Source organism: Canis lupus, chromosome 19 (genome assembly GCF_048164855.1).
Source record: "Canis lupus baileyi chromosome 19, mCanLup2.hap1, whole genome shotgun sequence".
In the NCBI taxonomy this organism is placed as follows: Eukaryota; Metazoa; Chordata; class Mammalia; order Carnivora; family Canidae; genus Canis; species Canis lupus.
In genome coordinates this window covers 36,362,710-36,385,448 of record NC_132856.1, presented here as the reverse complement: position 1 = coordinate 36,385,448, position 22,739 = coordinate 36,362,710, and the positions used below count along the sequence as shown (strand labels likewise).

The 22,739-nt window shown below is 51.4% G+C and overlaps 1 protein-coding gene across 7 annotated transcripts in view; it reads right to left on the bottom strand.

Annotated features, from left to right (window-relative positions):
- Nucleotides 1-241: 241 nt before the first annotated feature.
- WNT5A (Wnt family member 5A) overlaps nt 242-22,739 on the bottom strand; it is a 34,263-nt gene continuing 11,765 nt past the window's right edge. For 4 of the 7 annotated variants that reach the window (XM_072785837.1, XM_072785838.1, XM_072785840.1 and 1 more), the window contains 4 exons: nt 14,915-15,048; nt 13,432-13,682; nt 8,595-8,887; nt 242-5,105 (listed from right to left, as the gene is read on the bottom strand). In XM_072785837.1, the coding sequence (XP_072641938.1) occupies nt 4,647-5,105; nt 8,595-8,887; nt 13,432-13,682; nt 14,915-14,994 (1,083 nt within the window). In that variant the 5' untranslated portion in view covers nt 14,995-15,048 and the 3' untranslated portion in view covers nt 242-4,646. Of the gene's footprint in view, nt 5,106-8,594; nt 8,888-13,431; nt 13,683-14,914; nt 15,049-15,456; nt 15,568-20,751; nt 20,877-21,150; nt 22,232-22,739 lie in introns of those variants that run through there. The other 3 variants (XM_072785836.1, XM_072785841.1, XM_072785842.1) reach the window with 3 other exon arrangements.

Here is a 22,739-nt window from a genome sequence, read left to right as displayed (position 1 = left end):
AATGACCCTTTTACATTAACAGCAGCAGAATGAATAAGAACTCAAGGTGAGCATCCGGCAAAAGAAAAATGAGCATTAGATACAAATTAAACCCTCAAAATTCAACCAAAATGTCACGCATATGCATGAAACGTGAATTTCTTTTTCTGGATGCCCTAAGCCATCATTGTACTCTGTGCCCACATCCAACTTTGATGGCCATGAACACCATCTCTGCTAAACACACACATGACTGCGCCAATTTCATAAAATGATTTTAATAGAAAAGTACAAGGTATGAACAAAAATAAATAATCTTTATCTCATTTCTAGCCCAGCAAATTGTACACTGCATATAAAACTGATCTAAGCGGCAATTTTCCTCATTTCTTTTCTGCTTTTGAAATACTGAGACAGCATTTTAATGAAATCTTCTAAATTCAAATTGATACATTTTTTGCTTTAAAAAAAATCATACCAACCTTTAATCATTCTACATCCATTTTTTTTCCAGTTGGCTAACAAGATGTTTCACTAAAATAAATTATCCAATCATCAGGTTTAAGTGTAAAGTTTGTGCAAACAGGTAAATCAGAAGATTCATTTCCTAAGTTTTAATTCCTACATTGCCAAATGTTTCCTGTATTAAAAACTTATTTTATCATCTTTCAAAACATGGCATCTGGTTTTCCCCATTCCATAGAGACAGGGGAGACTAAAGAATACTTTTTTTAAAAAAATAAATATTTTAAAAGTATACTTTACAGTGATAATGCGGTATCTTAGACCTATGCCTTGGTGCATATTTGCATTATATATATGCTTCAAGTTAGAAGTACCTTTTCTATCTGTCTCTATTTATATTATGCACCACTCAGTCTTTGGGGACCGTTTTTGCTAATGACCTTTTGGAGTCAGCCAGTACCAGTCTCTCATTTGGAGAACTCATCCTGCTAGAGCGTCATTTTTTATAATTCCAGTGGCTTCAATAATGCTTTACAAAAACAAATTGAAAATTGGTACAGGCAAAATCATACGTGAAAAGGGTTTGGGGAGGCTACTAAAACATATCCAGTGCCAGTCTCAGGAGGTCAGCAGCTCGAAGAACTGAACAGATAAATCGGACTAAAACCTAAAACAGTCTTCCTTTTTTACTTGAGCCCATAATTACTATTTTGAACATGGCTCTGTTTGCCGCTGCCTATATATAAATTTTTTGTTAATTTTCCTGTATTGGGAAGATCTTGAATGCACTCCAGGATGAGAAGGAAAAATATGCTGACGCTCCTAAATGAAGTATATGTTTTTGCAATAAAGAACACTGGTCAATATACAACTGAGGAAAAACTGAAACAGATGTGAGTCCTAGAACCACAAGCGTTTGAATTTGCCCAGAAATGCTATTTTAAACACTCTATATGTTGGTCTACTGTTTTTTTGTGGAATAATGCATTCTTGGCATCCTTAAAAGGTTTCAATATGTTACAAGGTTATCCGGAAAGAAAAAAGCAAAGGGCTAACGTATCAATCTGGGCTGTGCGGCGCTGGCCAGATTTCGGTGTACATTTTCAGAAAGCACAAGAACTCATATTAATTGCACTTAACACAACGAACCTTTTAGTTTCCAATGAGTTTCATTCTCTCCAGACTGAGGCTTGCTTTTCATAGAAGTACTTTCAAAGGGGCATAGAGACAATACGTCCATAGTAACTTCAAACAGAGAGGTGCAACAGATGCAGTGGTAAACACAAATAGACTTTTGGACTAAAATACTGGTCATGGATAAAAGCATGTGCCTTTTCAGTTCTTCTCGGAGATGTTACAACAGCAACACGCTCTAAAACAATTAAGTTACATGCATAATGCTAAAAGAATGTGAGCAATCCTATAACCAGCTTTAAGCCATCTGCTTGATTTTTTTTTTTTTTTGAGGAACATATATAGGAAAGAGAATTCCCCTTTTGTTCCGTTACATATAGAAATCTTTTGAAGCTTCCAAAGTTTGGTTTTGGTAAAACTCTCTACTCTTCTGTTATTCTGACGTGTAGTCACTCTAAACTATCCCTCATGGTTTCTCAAAAAACCTCCACATGAAGTATCTGAAGGACAATTGAAACCACTTACCAATATACAAGTAACGTTTTATTTTATATTCTATCTTCCATTTGGCATAAGCCTTTCAATGTTTGTTTTTTAAACCAGTGAAATATACAAATCACGCAAGACAAGAAATATGTACATTAAAAGTACAGAATAGGGCCATAGAAGATATACATAATATCTGAATGACAAGTAGAATATCTTACATTAAATAGTTTCTTTTAAAAACTAGGATTGTTAAACTCAACTCTCTTCATAAACATGAATCACTAAAAAGGAACAAAATCTGGTTTAGCAAATAAAAAAAAATTACTTCATGGTTTTTGTATAATAAAAACCAAAAAAGTGACATTTTAAACTAATTAGTGCTTTTTAATTTCAAGATCTTCTGCTTGCAATGCACTGCAACTGAGAGGACGTGAATATCTTCGTGCAATAAATTAAAGAGCCACAGGTGGCAGAGGTGATCATGAAGGCCACCGAGCCTAGGAGGGTTGCAGGAGATATGTATCTTTCCAAACTTTTAAAACAGCGTAAGTCTGAGATAAGAACACGTTTGATGGCACTTTTAGGAAAGAGGTGTCCTTTGCTTTAAAAAAAAAAAAAAAAAATTTTTATAAACTATGTATGTCGTGAGCTCCATTTTCCTCACAGACTCAATACTGGTACTAGCAGATCTAAGAGGCACTGGTTTCCACTCTACAAAATGAACCAAGGAAATGGAAATGTTGACAATGTTTCTGAGTTCTGAATCTCTCTTCATTCCTATGTCTATGACAAATGAGTAATGCCCTTTCTGGAAAGCGTACAGAAACGGAGGTTAGAGAAAAGGGGGTGGCGCAGGGATGATAAAAGAAATCTTCAAACCAACATGCATTATCAGTTAAGACCTTCCAGATTCCTCGGAAAAAACAAGTCTGCTTCGTGATGCTCCTAGTGTGATCGCATCGGGGCCACAGCCCAAGCTCAACCTGGAAACCTTTTGGAAAAAATCCCAATTGGGTTGCAATGAAGGACAACAATGCTCTAGACCAAGAAATAACCCCAGGGTAAACTACAGATCACTGGCTGCGCTGAGATATAATTATATTTATATTTATATATAGATGTGTGTATATATATATATGTTATGTACAAAAGACTTTGAGATATCAGGCACCATTAAACCACATCCCCCCCCTTATAAATGCAACTGTTCAAGTACACTAGGAACAGTCTTAGGGTATACCTGCAGTATAATAGGAAAAGCTGGAGTGGATAGTCTACACACAGGATCACGAGAATGAAACGCTGCAACACCTCTGGGAACTCTGTTAGCCGTGTAATGTCATTAAAACATTTAAAACTACTGCTCCTCAAAATAAAAGTTTTAGGGGGAAAAAAAATCCCTAAGTAGCAAACTGTTTCCCAAGTGGAGCTTGTAATGATTCATTTCCTGTCCCACAATCAAAGGGGACCCAGTGGAGCTGCCGTTTGGCAACGTGGCCAGCATCACATCGCAGCAAAGGCAAGGAGGAATCAGAGAGGACTTGGGGGCGAGGGGGAGGGCCGATTTCACTTTTCTCCCCTCACACAGGGCTTCTGCTCTGATGCAGCGGCCGACCTGCACGCAGTTACTTTGTTGTCTGGGCTGAGGATCTGTGAACGGAATTCGCTTATTATTTTCATCATTATCATTTATTAACCAAGCATCCCTAAGAAAATTACAGTATATTTTTCTTTTTCTGTTCAAGCCAACCTCCCCGCCTCTCTGCAAACAAAAAAAGTCTAGTACCCGGAATCATTTGGGGATCCTTTTCCAATCTGATCACCTAATTCCTGTAACAGAATCAAATCGGTATCTTGATAGAGGCATTTTTAAGGTTGTTTTTACCTTCCGGGGCTTTCCTCCCTGTTCCCCAAGTTTTCAGTAGCTACTAGTACAGGACCATCTGCAGGTAAAACATTTGATGAAAATGACACAAATGACCTATCTTCGAGGGATGTGAGATTCTCGCTGTTATTTTTTAAATTACCATTTTGAAAATGTTTCGGGCTGGCAGCCCCTAGGGAAGGATGGGGTGGGGTCTCATTTTTCTGTTTGTTTCTCAAGATCTCTCGACTCTCCCCAGAGCATTTACAATTCATTTTGGTCACAGAAGCTGAATCATGCATAGATTTGTACCACCCCCTTCCAGCTGGATGCTACCTGTCCTGTATTTGACCCCGCAGTTGAGAAAAAGAAAGCATATTTCCTTTCCCTTCTAGATGTGCACACAGGGTACATGTAATCCCCCCTCATCCTACACCATCCAAAGAAGTCTTGTCTTACCTTTTCAAAGATGCACAAAATAAATATTTGTCTTGGTTCCCACCCACCCCCATTATTGCCAAATAATAATTATAATATTAATAATAAACCACAGAGTTCTTAGATGGGAACAGAAAAAAAAAATGGTTCCGGTTGCAATTCTCAGGGGAAAATAAAACAATATTAAAAAAAAAAAAAAAACCAGAATCACTGTACTTTCTATAAATAAGTGGGTCCTGGGAGCGGGGCTGGGTGACAGGCGGGCGGCGGGCGCCCACTATTTGCACACGAACTGGTCCACGATCTCCGTGCACTTCTTGCACTTGACGTAGCAGCACCAGTGGAACTTGCAGTGGCAGCGCTCCGTCTGCACGGTCTTGAACTGGTCGTAGCCGCGGCCGCAGCACATGAGCTCGCAGCCGTCCATGCCCTCGGACGTCTTGTTGCACAGGCGGCCCTGCGTGCCCAGCGAGCCGGTGCTCTCGTTGCGCACGCAGTAGTCGGGGCTGGGGTCGATGTAGACCAGGTCCTGCGTGGTGGGCGAGTTGAAGCGGCTGTTGACCTGCACCAGCTTGCCCCGGCTGTTGAGCCGCATGGCCGCTGCGCTGTCGTACTTCTCCTTCAGGGCGTCGCCCACCTTGCGGAAGTCGGCCAGCTGCAGCCAGCACGTCTTGAGGCTACACGAGCCCGACACCCCGTGGCACTTGCAGGCCACGTCGGCCAGGTTGTACACTGTCTGTGGGGAGATGGGACAGTCAGCGGACGCGCCATCGGGGCAGGAGCCAGGGCCCAGGCGGTGGCAGGTTACCAAAGCTCCGCTCCACCTTCCCCGTGGAGCCGTGGTCACCCGGCCCCGCCAGGGCCTGGCCTATACCCTGTGCCACCAGAAGGTGCTGTCGCCTTCTCTACAGAGTCTACAAAAATAAACAGGCTCTGGGCCCCTCACTCTTACACTCCGTCGGGCTAAACAACCCGCTTTCTTAAATGGGAACAGGAGACCACTCTGGTTGCTGCTGCTTTTCCAAGAAAATGTTACAGCAACTAATTTAGACATCCTGAATGCTCACCCCATAGATTACTCACAATTCTCTCCTCCATCACCTGGATTAATCCCCTCAGCCAGCCTCTGGGAGAAGTGCTAGCTAGTGTGTGCCCATTTCACAGAGAAGAAAAGTGAGGCCTATATAGAGTTGACTTACTTACCCAGCCACTGGAAGGTAGGGGTGCCACGATTTGAACCCAGGCAACTGGGCTGCAAGCTCATGCTCAGTCACTTGCCCGTGGGCACCCAGCTGGTTGGTAAGTGGGAGGGTGGAGAGGGTGTCCAGCCCAAGTGGGATCAGGGTTCCAATATTAATCAGTTATTACTGCTGTGTGCCAGGCACTGCCATCAGAGCCTTGATACTATTTACCTCCTTGAATCCTCCTAAATAACACCATAATGGATTAGATGATGCCATAGTGGCACAGAGAGGAAAACTGGCCTGCAAAGGCCACACAACTAGAATGTGGGGAAACCAGGCCTGGATCTCAGGTGCTCTCACTCCTACTTCCTGCACAGTCCCCAACTCTACTCCCCGCTGCCTAGATGAGAGCATCTGCACAGGAGCTAGGCTGATAGCGTGCTGTCCTAACTGTGCCCCTGAATTCCGGCAACGGGCCTCACTTCTCAGAGCCTCCTCTATCTGTGAAGGGGAACTGTAATGTAATGGCGCCAACCTCACAATATTGTTAAAAGGATAAAATTAGGGGATAAAAGGAAAGTGCTTGGCATAGGGCATGCAATCAATGAATCTGCTCTTTCTCCAAGGTGATGAGCCCACGGCATCTGGGTGCCGATCCTGGGCTCTCACCAGGTCACCCTGGCCTCCCAGCTGCAGTGCCCACTGGCCTGACCTCATGGCACTGTGCCCAGCAGCCTGGGAGGTGGTGGCCGCCTATTTATAGTCCCCACTGCCCACAGTTCCTGTGCTGGTCACCCTCCAGAGTCGGCGTAGTGCTGGCATGCTGCAGGGGGCCTCTCAGGACCCTGGAGCCTGGAGTGATCTAGAAGGCTCCTTCCATTCTGAACACCACACCAAATAGCCACCTTTGTCCTCTAAAGATTCATAAGGGGCTTTTTTTTTTTTTTTTTTTCAAAAGTGTGGGGGGCACAATGTACTCCCTTGGCATAAAGAGTTTCAGGCACTCAGCTAATGTGCAGAAGGGTTTTGCAAATGTATTTAACCTTTGCTCCCCTTTGAGGAAAATAAAAAGCTAATGCCCCAAGGCGATTCTAATAGGATTTCCTGGCACAGTGTCCCGATTTCGTCCTCTCCACCCCCACTGTCCTGGAGAAAAACTATCTTCTACATGTAACCTCATCTGTCAGAATCCAAGCTCAGCTCACTGCTCAAATAATAAAACCTACAAAAAGAGCTCACTCACTTTTCAAAAATGTAGATGTTAAACGAAATTCTGATAATATTAAAGGTGCTTTTCCAACTCTCCAAAACCCCCGTTCTCTACTTGGAAATCCCTTGACTGTCTCTCCTTGGTTGCCAGGCCCCAGATCATTTCTCCTCATGAGAGGAGTCAAAGAAATCCCCTACATGGATGAAAGTACCCAACATGGGCACAGTGGGGCCCAGAAGAGCCAACCACATCTCTGTCCTGGAGGCACTTCTGGTCTAAGGCACTGGGCACACTGTATGCACAGAGTAATGTGATGTGTCCCCTGTGAGGACAGGGCCAAGCTTTATGGGCTCCCACAGAGCGTGGGGCTGACATGCCCATTATGTGGCCTTGGTCAGCTGCCACGGGGAGAGACAGCAATGGGAGGCTTGAGAAAGGAGAGGCCACGCTCCCTCTGGAGCAATAATCTGACCCCTCAGGCCACCAGGGGCAAAAAAATCTGCCCAGTTTAGTCCTTCCCCAACACCTCCAACGTTTACCATCAATGTGAGAAGCTGGGCTAGCCGGAATCGTCTAGATCATCTTCGACTTCTCTGTTCCCTAACTTCTGCATGTCTCACAATTCAGTTAGGATTTATCAAGCACTTACTACAGGCTGACACTAAACTCCACCCTTGGACTGAACTATTCTTATTTTACTGGTGAGAGATGGTCAAGCACTGGCAACTCTGTCTGGATCCACCTCCTCTATGATCCCAGTCAGTCCTCCTATAACTCGGAGTGATAGTTAATGCCATGGCCATCCAACAGATGTGGAAACGTGGAAACTGAGGCTCACACCTAGAAAGGCACAGAATTGGATCTTAACTTAGATTTCTTTCATTCCAAAGCTGATAGCCCTTTACCTTTGAGCTGTGACGCATGAGTTTAATAAAAACGTGCCTGGGCCTGTATCTCAATCCATCAATTTTCCTCCATGGCCATGAAGCAGTTCTCTAGGGCCTCAGTTTCCCAAGCTTTAAAAATGAGGGTGTGTGGTTAGAGGGTTCTAAGGCTCCTCCCAGTCCTCTATATTTTACTCTGTGATTATCTTCCCTTTTCCTCACCCCAAAATACAGAAGAGTGAAATCTCTGACCAGAAAGTTCCTGGCACCTACCTTGGGTTCTGTGAAAAAATAATGACCCTGGTTTTCAATGCTGCCAAAGTTAAGAAAAGTTTCACCCCTTCATTTTAAAGCAGCCATAAAGTGCCATGTGTTTAACCGCAGGGAAAAAAGGGTCTTTTTAACTATTGTGGAGAAGCTTCCCACCAGGGGAAGGAAAGAGTGGCCCCAGAAGGCTGGTGACCAGGCTTGCGAAGCTGGGCTCTCTGGGCCCTTCTGAGTGACCCTCTCTTCTGTCCAGAGCCACCCTCGATCGGCCTTGATGGGCAGACCTATAAAATTGCTGTCGTTTTCCTAGAGAAGCGCCTTAAACAAAACAAAACCCTCAGGCCTGCTCTCTAATGCCAGGGGAGGAGGCAAGGAGGAACCAAGCGAGGGGGTCGGAGAGTCCGGGGAAGGCCGGGTCCCCCCACTGGGCACCCCCCGGGGTAGGGAGCTCCGTCGCCCCAGGGGAAGCGCAGCCACACACACGTCCCAGGGGGGAGGGCGACCTTTATGCACATCTTTGTCTCTGAGCTGAGCTGCCCAGTTGCACTGGGGACTAAGGACAGGGGCCCAGAAAGCTCCTTGTCAGGCAGCATCAGGCGCACCTTCGCGGGCGGGGCGGCGCGGGACCCCCCCCCCCCGCCCGCCGCAGGTGCCCCCGGGCCGCAGGTGCCCCGACTCACCCTGCGGCCGGCCTCGTTGTTGTGCAGGTTCATGAGGATGCGCGCGCTCTCGTACGAGCCCTTGGCGTGGATGCGCTCCCGCTCGCGCGCGTCCACGAACTCCTTGGCGAAGCGGTAGCCGTAGTCGATGTTGTCCCCGCAGCCGCCCCACAGCCAGTCCCGCGGCAGGTCCTTGGGGCGCGCGGCCCGGCTGCAGCCGCAGGTGGAGAGCTCGCCCTCGCGGCACGCGCGGCTCATGGCGTTCACCACCCCCGCGGCGCTCACCGCGTACGTGAAGGCCGTCTCGCGGCTGCCTGCGGGCGGGACGCGGGGTCACCGGGCGCCCGCCCCGCCCCGCCCCGCCCCGCCCGCCCCCGGCAGGTGCGCGGCGCCCGGGACCCCTGGCGTCTCCACTCTGACCCCGAGGAGCCAGAGCCCCGCGCGGGCGAGCGCCAGCCTGGCTTTGCCTCCAGCTCCTCCAAAGTCCTGGAAACTTCCTTCCCAAAACTGCACATGAAAGAAGCCATTGAGGGCGAACAGAATGTGGGGAGACTTCCTGACACTGATTTGAACGTTTGGGGTCATTCTGAGTTAGCTCGGGCAGGGCCGCAGAAGTGGCCAGGCCTGGAGTCTCAGGCCAGGGCGGGGACCTGGGGCCTGGCTCCCCCTGCTCCATCACCACGCAGGGCCAGGCCCCTGACCTCCCCTTTCTAATCTTTTTTTTTTTCTTTTAGTTTTTTTTTTAAGATTTTTATTTATTTATTTATTACAGACAGAGAGCGAGAGAGAGAGAGACAGAGACACAGGCAGAGGGAGGAGCAGCCTCCAAGCTGGGAGCCTGCTGTGGGACTCCATCCTGGGACTCCAGGATCACGCCCTGGGCTGAAGGCGGCGCCCTGTTCCTGGGGTATCAGAGCGAAGCTTGGCCTCTTCTTACATCCCAAGTTGCTTTGGCCTGATACTTATTCAAGAAGATGGCAGTGGACTTGTAAAGCAGCCTGCTGCCTTAGAGGCTACTTCTGCAACCCAGCCACCCACCTGCCCCCCTCGCAGAGCCTCTGCCTCAAACTGTTAGAATCAATCGCAAGCAGGAAGAAAGCACAATCTAAGGGGAAAAGAAGAGTCTTCTCTTTCCCCAAACTTGTAATGTCTACTTCCTGTAGTCCCATTTGTCAGAGGGAAAATGGAGACCATCATAGTCTACTTTTTTTTTTTTTTTCATCATCATAGTCTACTTTAACTTTCACGCGTACTTGGAGACACTTCTATGGGTAACAAGAAGCCACTTGATAAAAATGTAGCGGTGCCAGAGAGAAAGGGTTAACCCCCCCCCCACCCGGGGTGGGCTGAAGCTGGGCCTGAGGGGTATGCTGGGGCACAGGGGCCTCACTTTCTTCAACTATAAAAATAAGACTATTGAACTAGATGTCCAGGAGGGAGAAAAAGGCCGCTTTTAGTGCTGAAATCCCTATATCAGAAGTTTCTCCAACCCTTAAAGAGCTTGCTGACCATCTTTTTTTTTTAGCGGGGGAGGGAGGGGGTGGTCCAGCAGAAGAACAGCTGACAACAGGACTCAGCCCCAACTAGAAAGGTCAGCCTGAGGAGGATGCCTATGCCAATTCCAGAATCCAGCAGGCTGCCCTTCCTGGGACTTGAGCTCTATACTTCAATCCACAGACATTTGTGATTCCTCCTTCCAGGAACGGTGAAGGTTCCCAGTTACCACAGACCTACCCTCCCACAATTTAAAAAATGAATGATTTGAGGAGCGTGCTGGTGGTTGGCAGGAAGATCCAGAGAGTTCCTAAGGGGTCTTCTATCTAGCTAGCTCAAATTAGAGAGGCAGAGCCCATCAGAGAGTGGAGAGAAATGAGGTGAGCAGAAAGATTCTAAAGGGAGTTATTTGAGGATCAACACTGATAGGACAGAAAATGTGGTCCTGGATGGGAGACTTGTAGAATAAGGCAGTAGCGAGAGGAAAACAGATAAACCATCCTCTGGAGCTAGAAGAACCTAAGGCACTGTCCTGTGAGTAGATCGTGCATAAAAGGGCTTTTATACAAAATCCAATAATGCATTTTTTTTTTTTTCCTAATGAGTCTACCTTGAGCATTTCCTTTTTTACCCTGGAACACAAACCTGGTGGAAATCTCTTAAGCCACTTTGTCACTGCAGAGAAAACGTCAGTTTGAAAAGTGCTCTTTGGCGAGTAGCCTGTGGACACAACCATGCTGTATGGAATACTGCTGGTTCAGTTAGGTTTCCTTCCTGCGAAATCTACATCTATTTGGATCCTCACACCCCTTAAAAATGGAGCCTTTCTTATATATCTTTTCACAGTGTGGAGACAAAGAAGGGACGTAGACAAAAGCTGGAGGAAAGGTTAGCGTGATGAAAAATGAGAAGTTTCCAAAATGAAGAGTGGGCCCTTCACCAGCCAATTGTGTACAGTGCCTCCCAGGCAACTGGCACCCTAGAAAAAATGAGTTAAAGAGGGATGGAAGTGGCAGCCTGAGTTTCTCAGACACTGGCCCCATCACAGGGTCAGATTCTCACGGGCACAAACTGCGCTCGGGTCCCTGGCATACTAAGTGCTCTGGAGTGGGCGTTAGCGCCGGTGTGCATAAGGGTACGCATGCACGCACACACGCACGCATACACACACACACCCCTTTAAGCATCAAAGGTGTTTTAAATTTTCCCTTAGCTCCTTCTCTTCAAACAGACTCTTAAATAGAAAACTGAAAGCCAAGTAAATTTCCCACTGTTGGGGTTGGGTCTATGTTTCCCTTCCACAAAACTCTACTCTGGTTTTCCTTCTCTCCGTCTCTTTTTTTAAATAAATAGAAGAGAAGGCCCCATCCGTGTTCCACCAAAAGCCCAGCAGCAGCTTCCTGACCCCAGAACCTGGGGGACCTTTGGCAAAGGAGGATGGTGGGCGCTCTCAGATGCCCAGGATATCAGCTAACTTGATGGTAGTATGTAGCAGGGCTCCCTTGGAGGCTGCCAGGAGGTTTTACTCCCACCCACTTGCCACCAACCCAGACGGGAGTACCACACAGCTGAGGACCAGACACTGTATTTGCAAGGGACAATTAAATATAAGCCTTTGTACCAAAGGTTCTGCTTGTTCCCTGAGGAAGCAGGCTCTTTGAATCTTGGACCACATTTTAAATAAATCTCTAGCAGAACTCAAATCCACTTAGCAAATGATAGCTTATTCTGAACATTTTGGCCCAAAAGAGGCTACAAATGAAGAGGACCTTAAATCAAAGTTGTGTTCGAGTCACTACACAGAAAAACTGTTCCAATGGGTATTTTGCCTCCTGGTTACCATAAAAAAAAAATGTATGGCTTTTGCAAACTCATATACATGTGAAAAAATGCTCCCTTAGTTTGAGAGGAAAGGAGCTTAGGGGGAATATATAACGCAAAGGTGAGAAGGGAAAGCTGACAACTTACCATTCTGATACAGCTAAAAAAAAAAAGAAAAAGTTTTGAGCTTACTCACAATATCACAGTGCAGAAGGGAATCTCCACCACCCCCAGTTAACTACATAGGGCAGTCCTCGTTCAGGGAAAGCTCCTGTGTTCCTGCCGCTCAACTCCTGGATTCAGATCCCAGTATATACATTAGCACATTTTAATCATTAACAGGAAGGACAAAGCCCTATGAAACTGCCAGGCTGAGGGCTGCAGACCATTTTGCCATTCAATTAGAGGAATGGCTTCCAGTCCTGTATTATTTTAGTATATGAAGTCGCTTGGCTCAAACATCCACTGACAACTCTTTTTTGTTCTCAATGAATGCACTTTTCAGGGTTTTTAAAAAAGCATTTTATCCATCCGTGACGGATATTAAGCCAACTTTTTTATCTTCAGTCAGTCTAAACAGTTAATTGCTTTGATAAATGGCTTCTTATTTTAGGAATCACCGCGGTCATATTAATTATAAGGGCTTGTTTGCATAAAACTAAATGGACCTAAAACATTCTCACTAGAAAACACACATAGGATCACATCTGTCAGATAGTATCCTATGCTATTAAGCCAAACCAGAGGCAAACTGATTTTCCAAATTCTTTGCCTTTAGCCCCATTTTAATGCCACCTCCTCCCTGCACGGAATAACAAGTTCAAGGATACGTTTAACATAAAGAATCTGACTGTGAGCAATACATTTAAGTTGTTTTTTTTTTTTTTTTTTTTAGTTTCTAGGCTGAGATCTGAGGCATGTGCTTTTTATATCAATTGCCAAAATCGCAACGTAAATTGGATCACTTCTAATTAAAATTCTTTCTGGGACTAAAAATAAAGTTTTAACATATATATCTCTATGGCCTCAGGAAATATCTATATTAGGAAAATTAAAACCTTATTCACTTCCAACATAGCCAACATTCGAAAGATGACAGTATTTAGTTTGATGCGTGGGCCATTTGAATTGTGGCTTAAGAAACTTCTAACCGTTAAAAAGAGTTTTGAAGCTTAAAAGGATATAAATGACTCATCTTTCCTCACCTCCTTTTGAGAAACCAAATTAAGCGTTCTGCTTCTCTTCTAAACAAAATGCTTTTAAGAAAAATTGAGTGTTTGGAAAAACGAAGGTGTCTCTGATGCTTCCCTTCTCATTTGGTTAAAGCAGCCCAAAACTTATTATAATCAAGGTGTGGGAACAGGAATTAACGCGCAAGTAGTTGTAGTGACTAACGTTCCCCAGCCGTCAGCCTGCTGGGAGATTCCCTCCTTATCAAGCTTGTAAGTACACACTGAAGCCCCCCCCCCCCTTTTTTTTCTTTTTCTCTTTCTTCAGGAGAACACTTGATCCGTATTTAAAAATATGTTAAATGGTTTCCTACCTATCTGCATGACCCTGCCAAAAACGGAGGTGTTATCCACGGTGCTGCAGTTCCACCTCCGATGCCGGAATTGATACTGGCACTCTTTGATGCCCGTCTTTGCGCCTTCTCCAATGTACTGCATGTGGTCCTGATACAAGTGGCACAGTTTCTTCTGTCCTTGAGAAAGTCCTGCCAGCTGGCTGCAGAGAGGCTGCGCTCCTATGATATATACTTCTGACATCTGAACAGGGTTATTCATACCTAGCGACCTAAAAAGGGGAGGGGGGAGATGTGCATTCAAGATTTACGTGAACTCTTGAGGTAGGCCCCCTGAAAGCATGTCAGCAATACATAGTTTTAAGCACACAGATGCTTTTTCTCTCCTGCTTGTCCTCATGACAAAGTATGAGAAGGGCTTCATAAAACTTCTCTGTTTCAACTGCACTCAGAAAACGGAGGTATTGTGTAGTCCCCACCCCGCCATCTGGCTCCCCAGTTAGGTTTTCACTCCCTTCTTTGCCCTCATTGCCATATACCTGAACCAATATTTCCGAAATCACTCAGAAGAGGGGGGAATGGCGGTTTTTGGGGACGGGCCTCTGACATGAGAGAAAGTGACTCACTTTGCCCCACAAATTGGACCGATGTGCCTTGGAAACGTATGAATGCCGAAAGTAGACACAATTAGACACGGGGAGGAGATAGCAGCTCCCTCTGACCGATGGAAGAACAGGGAGACAAGTATAGAGGCTGCAGAAAATCCACCATGTTCTCTGGACATTTTAAAAGGGCTCCTTATGTGATTGTGAGAGACCCAAGACAGGGTATCCAGTGAATACAAGTCATGTTTGACAGTCAGAAAAACACTGTTCATTTACAGGGGAAAAAAATATCCAGAACACCGTCAAAAATAATCCTCTGGATATACTGCAGTCTGTCTACACGGGCCCCTAACCAGGGAGAAACGCTCACTTAGGGACGGTTGACTACTTCACGTTCACCTCCTTTTGATCAGATTTCAAGCCCCAGTCCTCGCCCACTTGCAGTGTAGCTGTCTTCCTAGAACACTCTGCCTACCTCAGACCCCGAAGGTTAGTAACCACAATGACCAAAAATAAAAGCTGGAGCTGACTTTTACTACCTCGAGGTGGCAAAAAGTAAACTTTATAGATAGGCTCACAATTATTAGAGACGTGAATTTCGGTCCCCTTTTATTACATGATGTACTACAAGCAGACATCCGAACAAGGGCCTCATAGAAAAAGGTGTAGATTTATAGGGTCGCATTCCCTACGGAGCTACAGATTAAGCCTGACGATATTAACAACTTAAAAAAAAATCCGATTTCCAGATATACAAACAAATCATATTAGGCACGTCTGTATTAAAGGCACTCAAACTCATGATTCTGCTTTAAATACTGCAGCATCGTACACATGAATCTTTTCTTAAAAAAAAGAAATAAAATAAAACAAAGCATATGTACTTAGAAGGAACTTACCACCAAGAATTGGCTTCTATTACAACCTGGGCGAAGGAGAAAAATATGGCCAAAGCCATTAGGAAGAACTTGGAAGACATTGCACTTCCAGCCGTCCCCAAAGCAACTCCTGGCCTTAATATTCCAATCGACTTCTGGAGAGGGAAGAAAGGAGCAGATGTTTATTGCCTCTCAGATAATTTTCGAGCATACAAGTTTAAACAACGGAAGCATCCGGGGTCTCTTAAGTTTACTGTTGATTGACTGCGCTTCTCCTCCGTTGAGTTTTTTGATGGCAAGATATAGGCAGTTTCTTTTTCCAAATTAATCCACCCACGCAACCTCACCAGGAAATCTGATTTCGCTGGGATCCTGCGCGCGGGGCTCGCCAGCGATTACAAACATGTCCCAATGCTGTGGAGCCAAAGCCCCGGTGCCAAGCGCTGCCTCTCTCCTGCTCGGCCGCTTCCCGCACCCCCTGCTCCCCTCTAGTGCGCGCTCTGCGGGGTCCCCGCTCGGGAATTCACTCGGGAACCCGCAGCCACCCGCGTCCGCTCCCCGACCTGGGCCGAGCAACAAGTGGAGCCGGAATTAATTCCATGGGCGAGAGGAGCGCGAAGGCGAGTGGAGCACGCCGCCGGCGGCTGCGGAGGAGGCGGGGTGGCCGGCGCGGGGGTGGGGTGGGGGTGGGTGGGGGTGGGGAGGGGGCAGGACGCGGGAGGGAAGGGCAGGGGTGGGGGGCGAGGCCCCGGGGAGCGGCGCGCGCGCGAGTGCCCAGCTGGGAAATGCAGCTCGGAATTAACAGCGTATGTTTCCTAATCAGTTTACAGGCCGCTCTGGGGGGGAAGCCGCTTCCAGAGGGTGTGGGGAGGGGCGGGAGGGCAGCCTGGGTTTCCTTAGGACACTGTTCCACCAGATTGGGGTGGGGTTGGAGACGGGGGGCACCGGGGATAACGAGAGAGATGTGCTCTCCCAACCAAGGAAGCGGGAAAACAGTGCCCTCTCCCCTGCCTGAGGCCTCGTCCTCCGAGCCAGTGTACCCCCCAGAGAAGGGACAGCACCCCGGAGGGAAGAAAGGAGTCCGAGCCCCCGCTGTCCCGGGAGAGGATCCAGGATCCCTTCCCTGGCCTCCCGCGAATTCTGGTTTCTCATGTCACTCCCGCCCCCCGGCTGCCCCCACTCCTGACAGCTGCCACGGGGAAAGAGGACAGGAAGCCAAGGGGGGCTCGTTTCCTTAGGTCCGGGGTCTGGGGTCGCGGCCCCTTGGCCATCGCGGCGCTGCGGGTCTGGCCGTGCAGCACCTCGGCGCACCGGCCGGCCCAGCTCACACGCGGTTCGGTGAGCCCGGAACGGCGCGGGCGCAGGGAGAGGCCGCAGCGCGCGCGAGTCCGCCCTCGGCGGGGCCGGGGATGCGCAGGCTCCCGCGCGGCCGCGGAGCCCCTGGGTTCCAAGGCGCAAAGGGCCGCGGCGGCGCAGCCTCCCGCCGCGAGGGCTTCCAGGGGCAGGGGGTGGTGGCCCTGGAAGCTTTCGCGGCCGTGCCTCCCCACTGGGGACTTCTCCACCTGTAGGCGGCGGGGGCGCGAGGCCGTGGCGCGTGCGGGTGGGAGGAGCGGGTTTCCAAAAAATCCCCTTTTACGTTTCTGATCAATGTGACCCGGCCGCGCTGCGCCGCCCGCAGCCCCCGAGGGAGCCCCTTTCTCCGGCGGGGGGGACGGGGGGGGAGAAAGGTGAGCCTCCTCCCGGCGGCAGAGGAGCCTGGAACGTGCGCGGGCGAAGGGGCTGAGGGGACCCAGGCAGCCGTGAAAGCGCGCTGGGGCCCAGGAGCGTGCCACGGCTCCCCCGTGCCCGCGGTCTCCTTGACCAGGGGAGCTCCGGGCTTCTCCAAGAGGAAATGCTTGTGCGGTCCCCGCGCCCGCTAACCAGGGCTCCGAGCCCTGGGCCCACTCCTTCTCCAAACGCCGCAAGGCGAGGGGCGCATCCCGGAGAGTAGAAACCTGGGGTTTCCCCAGCCTCGGAGAGAGGAGGCTCGGTCTCCCTCCCCACCCCCGCCCGAAGTGTCAAGTTTCCTCCAGGGGAGGGGGTGCGCTGCGAGGTCTGCCTTCGCGCGCGGCCCAGGCTGCAAAGTCGACTCTCCCCCTCGGCGGCCAGGGCCGCGCGCGCACACGCACACTCGCAACCACACTGCTGCACGTTCACACACTCAAACGCATTCACAGACACACACGCACCGACGTGCTTCCGAGACGCCGGCGGGGAAGGCTGCCGCTGGCCGCGCGCACTTTCAGAGCTTCCCGACGGGCGGGGCGCGCGGGGCGGGGCGCGGGCGGCGGAGAAATTGATAACAGATTCGGCGGATTACAGCGGATCTCTTTGTTAGAGGCGAAGCCACACAAACCGAACCGACTTTGGGCCCGATGACCCCGGGGAGAGTCCGCCCGTTCCTAACTGGGAGTGGGCCGCTGGGTCTCCCAGACGCAGGTCTCCCCAGCTCCAGACTGGGGGTAGGCCAGGGGCGTCCCAAAGGGGATCCTGCAGGAGAGCCCTTCGAGTCGCGTCTCCACTTAACCCCGCGTGCTTGCCCGGAAACACCTTGGCCCTCTTCCCGCTCCAATCCCCGTGCAACCCCCCAAAAGGCCCCACAAGTCTGAAGGGCTGAAAGAACTCACAGCGAACTCCCTAATAAATAATACTTAGACTCTGTAGGGTAAACACCCCTGCCTGTTCACCAAGAGATCCGATCCGAAAAGACGGTATGAAATGAGACCTCTCCTGGAATGGTCACACAGGGGAGTGTGTGGAAATAAAAGTTCTGGGCAGAAGCTGAGTTTACCAAAGAACGGGCTAAATGTTTTCGAACACTTTCAGGGCCACGAGAAGCCCACTTAGGTAGGGATCCTGACGATCTGTTCCCAGCAGGCGATGGGGAGGAGGATTGCGGGCACTTGAGCGGTTCTAGCGCAGGGGAGGGGTGAGGTGGGGGTAGGGCAGTGGAGCGCCCTGTTTCCAAAGCCGGAGCAGCTCTACGCAGTGATGCGGATTCTGTTTCTCCAACAAAGCCTTCACAGTGGATTGAAGGTGTTCTAAAACCTTCATCAATTGGGGTGCGGACTGAGGGTGATGAGGGGTGAAAGAGAGGAATCCATCACTCTGGTTGGAGGAGGTTCCCAGGCCACAGAAAGCCTCCGAGCGCGCAGGCTGCACCCAAGTCCTCAGCCCCCTGGCCCCTAAAGAGAAATTCCACAAAGGCAGGAAGAAGATTCTTGACCCTCACTCACTGGTACTACACCTCATTCAGTCTGGTCATCCCCTTCCACTAGGCTTTTTTGCGTCCAGGGTCCCCCCCAAGTCTGGGAGAATGGAAATGAAGAGCGAGACCAGCTAAGGAATCAAAAATGAGTTCGACCTGGGCTCATCACGGTGGCTAAAAGGATAGGAAACTGCAAGAATCTCTGCTCTTGGTGGGAAATAAACTGTTTTCCCCACTCTGATCTCTCTCCAAAGAAGAGTAACAGTAACAGAGAAAATTGTGGGAGATAAAGGCTGCAACCACAAAACTGGGATGCCCTGCCGCAGGAAGTGCCAGCAGAGAAGCCGAGCGGATGAGGATGAGCTTGGGGCCACCGATGGGAGGGAGGTTCGCTTTTGGGGAACAGACCAGGAGGTAGGGCGTCCCTAAGCCTCCAGCTTGGGCTCAGGGGGACTGAGGCTGCCCCTCACTGCTTTGTTGTGTCTACAGCGCTGCCTATGTGTTGTTTGTGTGTTGGGGGGTGGGGGGGGCTTTGGGAGAGAGACAGAGTTCTAAGGTGGAGAGAGCTCCTTGTGCCCAGATCAATGCAAGGATTGCCTGGGCTCAGGACTGAACAGCAGGTCGGGAAACAAGGGAGTCTCCAAAGGAAGAATGGTGTCCGAGCCGGGTTTTGTTCCCTATCTCCCCCACTTCCATCCCCAGACAAGTCTCTTCAGACGTCAAGACTTTATTTCTCTCTCTGACACACACACACACAGACACACACACACAACCACTTACACCTTCCTCACACAGGCTAACTCCAAAGACAGGCTCTCAGCTCCAGCCAGAGGAAGAGCAAAGTGAAGGAGAAAGAAAATTAAAGATCAGTTCAACCCACCCCCCGTCCAGAGGCAGTTTCAACTCCACTTTTTAATAGAAGGAGAAATTGAGGCCGAGAAAGAGAAAGCAACACTCGTCTCCCACAGACAGCACGGGTGGGAGCGCCGAGGCCGTACCCTAGGCCTCCTAGGGCGACGCTCCTGTTCCTACGCCCTGGGGAGGAGGTAAGCCCTTCCTTCCACTCGCCGGGGCCCCGTTTGCTGGGTCGGACCCCTGCCCCTTCTGTATTGCGGCGGCCGCGCAGTGCAGCTTGTCCTCCGGGGGCCTCGGAGGGGCCCTCCCGGGAGAGGAGGGCCTGGGGGTCGGGAAGGACGAGCTGAGCCAGAGGTGGGAGGGAGAGGCGAGCAGCTGACCGCCCGCCCCAAGCAAGACTCCCAGGCGCCCTACCTCGAGGCGGCCAACAGGGGGCAGCCGGCACCGCACGGCGAGGATGGAAAGGCAGCGGGAAGAGCTGAGCTCCGAGCGCACGGCGCTAACCCCTTGTGCGCCGGGGCGCTCGGGGGAGGAAAGGCAAAGGCCTGGGACACCCGGCCCAGTCCTCCAGGAGAGGGGCCTCCTTTGTGGGCCCGGCGGGATTAGGGCTGGCAAGCCCAATGCCCGAGAACAACTGACCCTTTCGTCCCCTTGGCCCCCCCCCCAACAACACGGAGGGCACGGATTTACGCACTCGGACACAGTTTCCACCGCGTCTCCACCGCTCGCGCGCTCTCAGCATTGCCCCCTCGGAGCTCCCCTGGCAGACGCTGTATACAAACGAAATCTCCATATCAGGTTGGAGCAGCGGTGAGCTCCGGCGGGAGAGCAGGGGCTGAGGAGGTGCGATCCCACCCCTGGCTCCAGGGGGCTTCTCATCAGCGGGTTGTCCATTTAAAAACGGGAGAGGAGAAGGGGCCCCGACGCCAAACTGGAATTGGGAAAGTAAAACAAGGCCGCGGGGTCTCCAGGTTTGGGGTTCTTTTTTTTTTTTTTTTTTTTTGACTTTTTTGGGAAGGCGTGCAGGAATTTTGTTTGTTTTAGGAAACCCCTTAATCCCAGTTCCAACCTTCACCGTTCTATTAAAGTAAAATGAGAGACGATCAAGAAGAGTAGAAATAAGGACCGAAGCTCGGAGGACGGAGAAGTTGTTTGGAAAATAACAAGTTATATTGCAGGAAGAAATGTTAACTTCTCGCAAAAGTGAACTCCCGGTGACCCTCGGAGTGTGTGACTCGGCTTTAACATACAACTGACAATTAAAACAAACAAGAGTTCACAAACTGCCCCCCCCCCCCTCGCCCGCTCTCCCAAAGCGGAGGCCCAAATGTTTCCAAAGGACGCGGCGGATTCGGCGCAGGGGGCCGGGGCGCGCTCTCCCGGCGGACGGATTGGAGCCACCGCTGCCAGCGCTCCCCGCCCCCACCGCCCGGGCCCCGGGCCGAGCTCACCAGTGGCGGCTAATAATGCTAATAACGCGACCCGGCTCCCGCGCCGGGGTGCGCGCTGGCCCCCCACCAGGCGCTCTTAAAGGCACACGGCCCGCAGCGCTGCAACCTGGCCTCCCGCCGCAGAGCACCGGGGAAGAGGGGGGCGGTGCACCGCTCCGGGGTGTCGGCTCCTGCTGCCCGGTCTCCCAGCCAGGGAGTCCTCCTCCCCTTCCCGAGCCCCGGCCACACACCCTCTCGGTGCCCGCGCAGTGGGCGCTTCATAAATATTTGTTGAATTGAATCATTATCCTGTTCCTGAAATATACCTAGTAAATGACACTGGTGTTCCTCCGGGCAAAAAGAAGATCATCTGTGAACCGCTCTCGGGGGTTCTGCCCTTGCTTATCCTCCCTTTTTCTCCAAAGTCTAGGTCTGCAGTGACTTTTAGCGGGAGGAGAGGTGTCCCGAGAGACGCAGGCGGTGCGCGAGGGGGGCGGTGGGCGAAGGGATGGGGGTCCCTGCCAGCTCGGCTATGGAGTTCAGCTCCTGGAGGCGGTAGGAGAGATGGAGGTATAGGGAGAGGGGTGTGTGTGTGTGTGTGTGTGTGTGTGTGTGTGCGTGTGCGTGCTGGGGGGGGGGGTCCAGTTAACTTCCAAAAGAAAAAATGCAAAGAGGGGAGGAAAAAAAAAAAAGTGGCGAGCGTCGGCAGCGCGCAGAACACCTACCTTCATGGCGAGGGGGAGGGGACGCGGCCGCGGGGAGGAAGTCGCCACCGGAGCGAGGGCAGCCGAGGAATCCGAGCGGAGCGGCCGGGTTAAGCCCGGGGGGACGATCCGGCGCGGAGCGGCGGGCTCCTCCGGGGCGCGTCCGGCAGGCGCAGGAAATCGGTGGCGAAGCGGTCCCTGGCGCCCGAGCCCGGGGGCCCGAGCCGCAGCAGCGCCGGGGTGCGCCCGGGGGCCGAGGGGGCGCCGGAGCCCGCGGGCCGGCCGCAGGGGCAGAGCCGGGCCGGCGCGCAACGAGGGAGCCGCGGGTCCGGCGAGGGCGTGCAGGCGACTGTTCCGCGGCGAGGCGCTCCCTCTCCAACGTCCATCAGCGACGGCGGTAATTAGGGCTTTCCAACCCCAAATGTGGGCGTGATTGTGCAAAAGACTTTACAACAAATAATAAAAAAAAAAAAATTCTTCACAAGAGGGTGAAAAAAATGCCCCAGTCCTCAGCGCTGGCCCGGGGCGGGGGCGGGGGCGATCCGCGCGCCCAGGTGCCCCCGGTCCATTCACACGGCGGATCGTGCCGAACTCCCCGCGGCTCACGCCTCCTGCGCTGCAGCTCCTCCTCTCCGAGTCTGGGGCCGAAGCGTCTGCTTCCCGGCGCTGCTCCTGCGGCCGCGAGTGAGTGTGCGGACGTCTGTGTACACACACAGATACACACCCGCCCCCCCCCCCCACGCACACGCACGCACACACACACACTGGAGCTTTGGGGCCACGGAACAATCAGGCGCGCACGGCTTTTTCTCCGGGAGATGCCGCTGGAAACGCACAAGTCGCCATCCGGACTACGAGAGTCAGCGCCAACTTTTGTCCTTTCATTTTAGGGTTTTGGCAAAAGAAATAAAAATAAAAAATAAGAGGAGGGGCGCGAAATGGGTGCAGAGTCGTCCCTCGAAAGCTCGGCGCGCGGCGGCTTCGGGGGCGGCGGGCGGTGGGCGACGGCCCCAGGGGAGGCGCGGGCTCCCCCCTCCCCGCTCCCTCCTCTCTCTCTCCGGGTTAGTCCCCGTCTTTCCCCGCCTTCCCAGGCGCGGGGCGCCCCGGGCGCGGGCTGGGGAGGGGCGAGGGCCCGGGGCCCCGCGGCGGCGGCTCAGCTGCGGCGCTCCATGGCCGGCGCGGCCGCCCACCTCCTCGCTTGGCGCCGGGGCCGAGGGCGGGCGGGCGGGCGAGCAGGCGGCGGCGGCGGGAGGAGCTGGCTCGGCGGCGGCCGCCCCGAAGCGGACTCTGGGCGGCGGAGGCGGCGCCCCGGAGCTCGCTGCAGCCTTCCACGCGATCCTGCGCCCGCCAGACAGACTGACCGACCGCGGGGACCGCGGGGACCGCGACCCCCCACCCCCCGGCCCTCCTAGCCAACCGCCTCACTCTCTCCCTCTCTCCGGACTCCGCTTTCCCCTGCTGTTCAAAAAAAAAAAAAAAATTTTTTTTTCTTTTTTTTTTTTTTTAAGTTGCAGAACCAAAGGCGGCTGGAAAGAGAGGGAAGGGGGGAGAAAAGAAAGAGAAAAAAAAAAAACTCAACTTCGCCTATGCGCATGCGTGGTGAGGCCGGC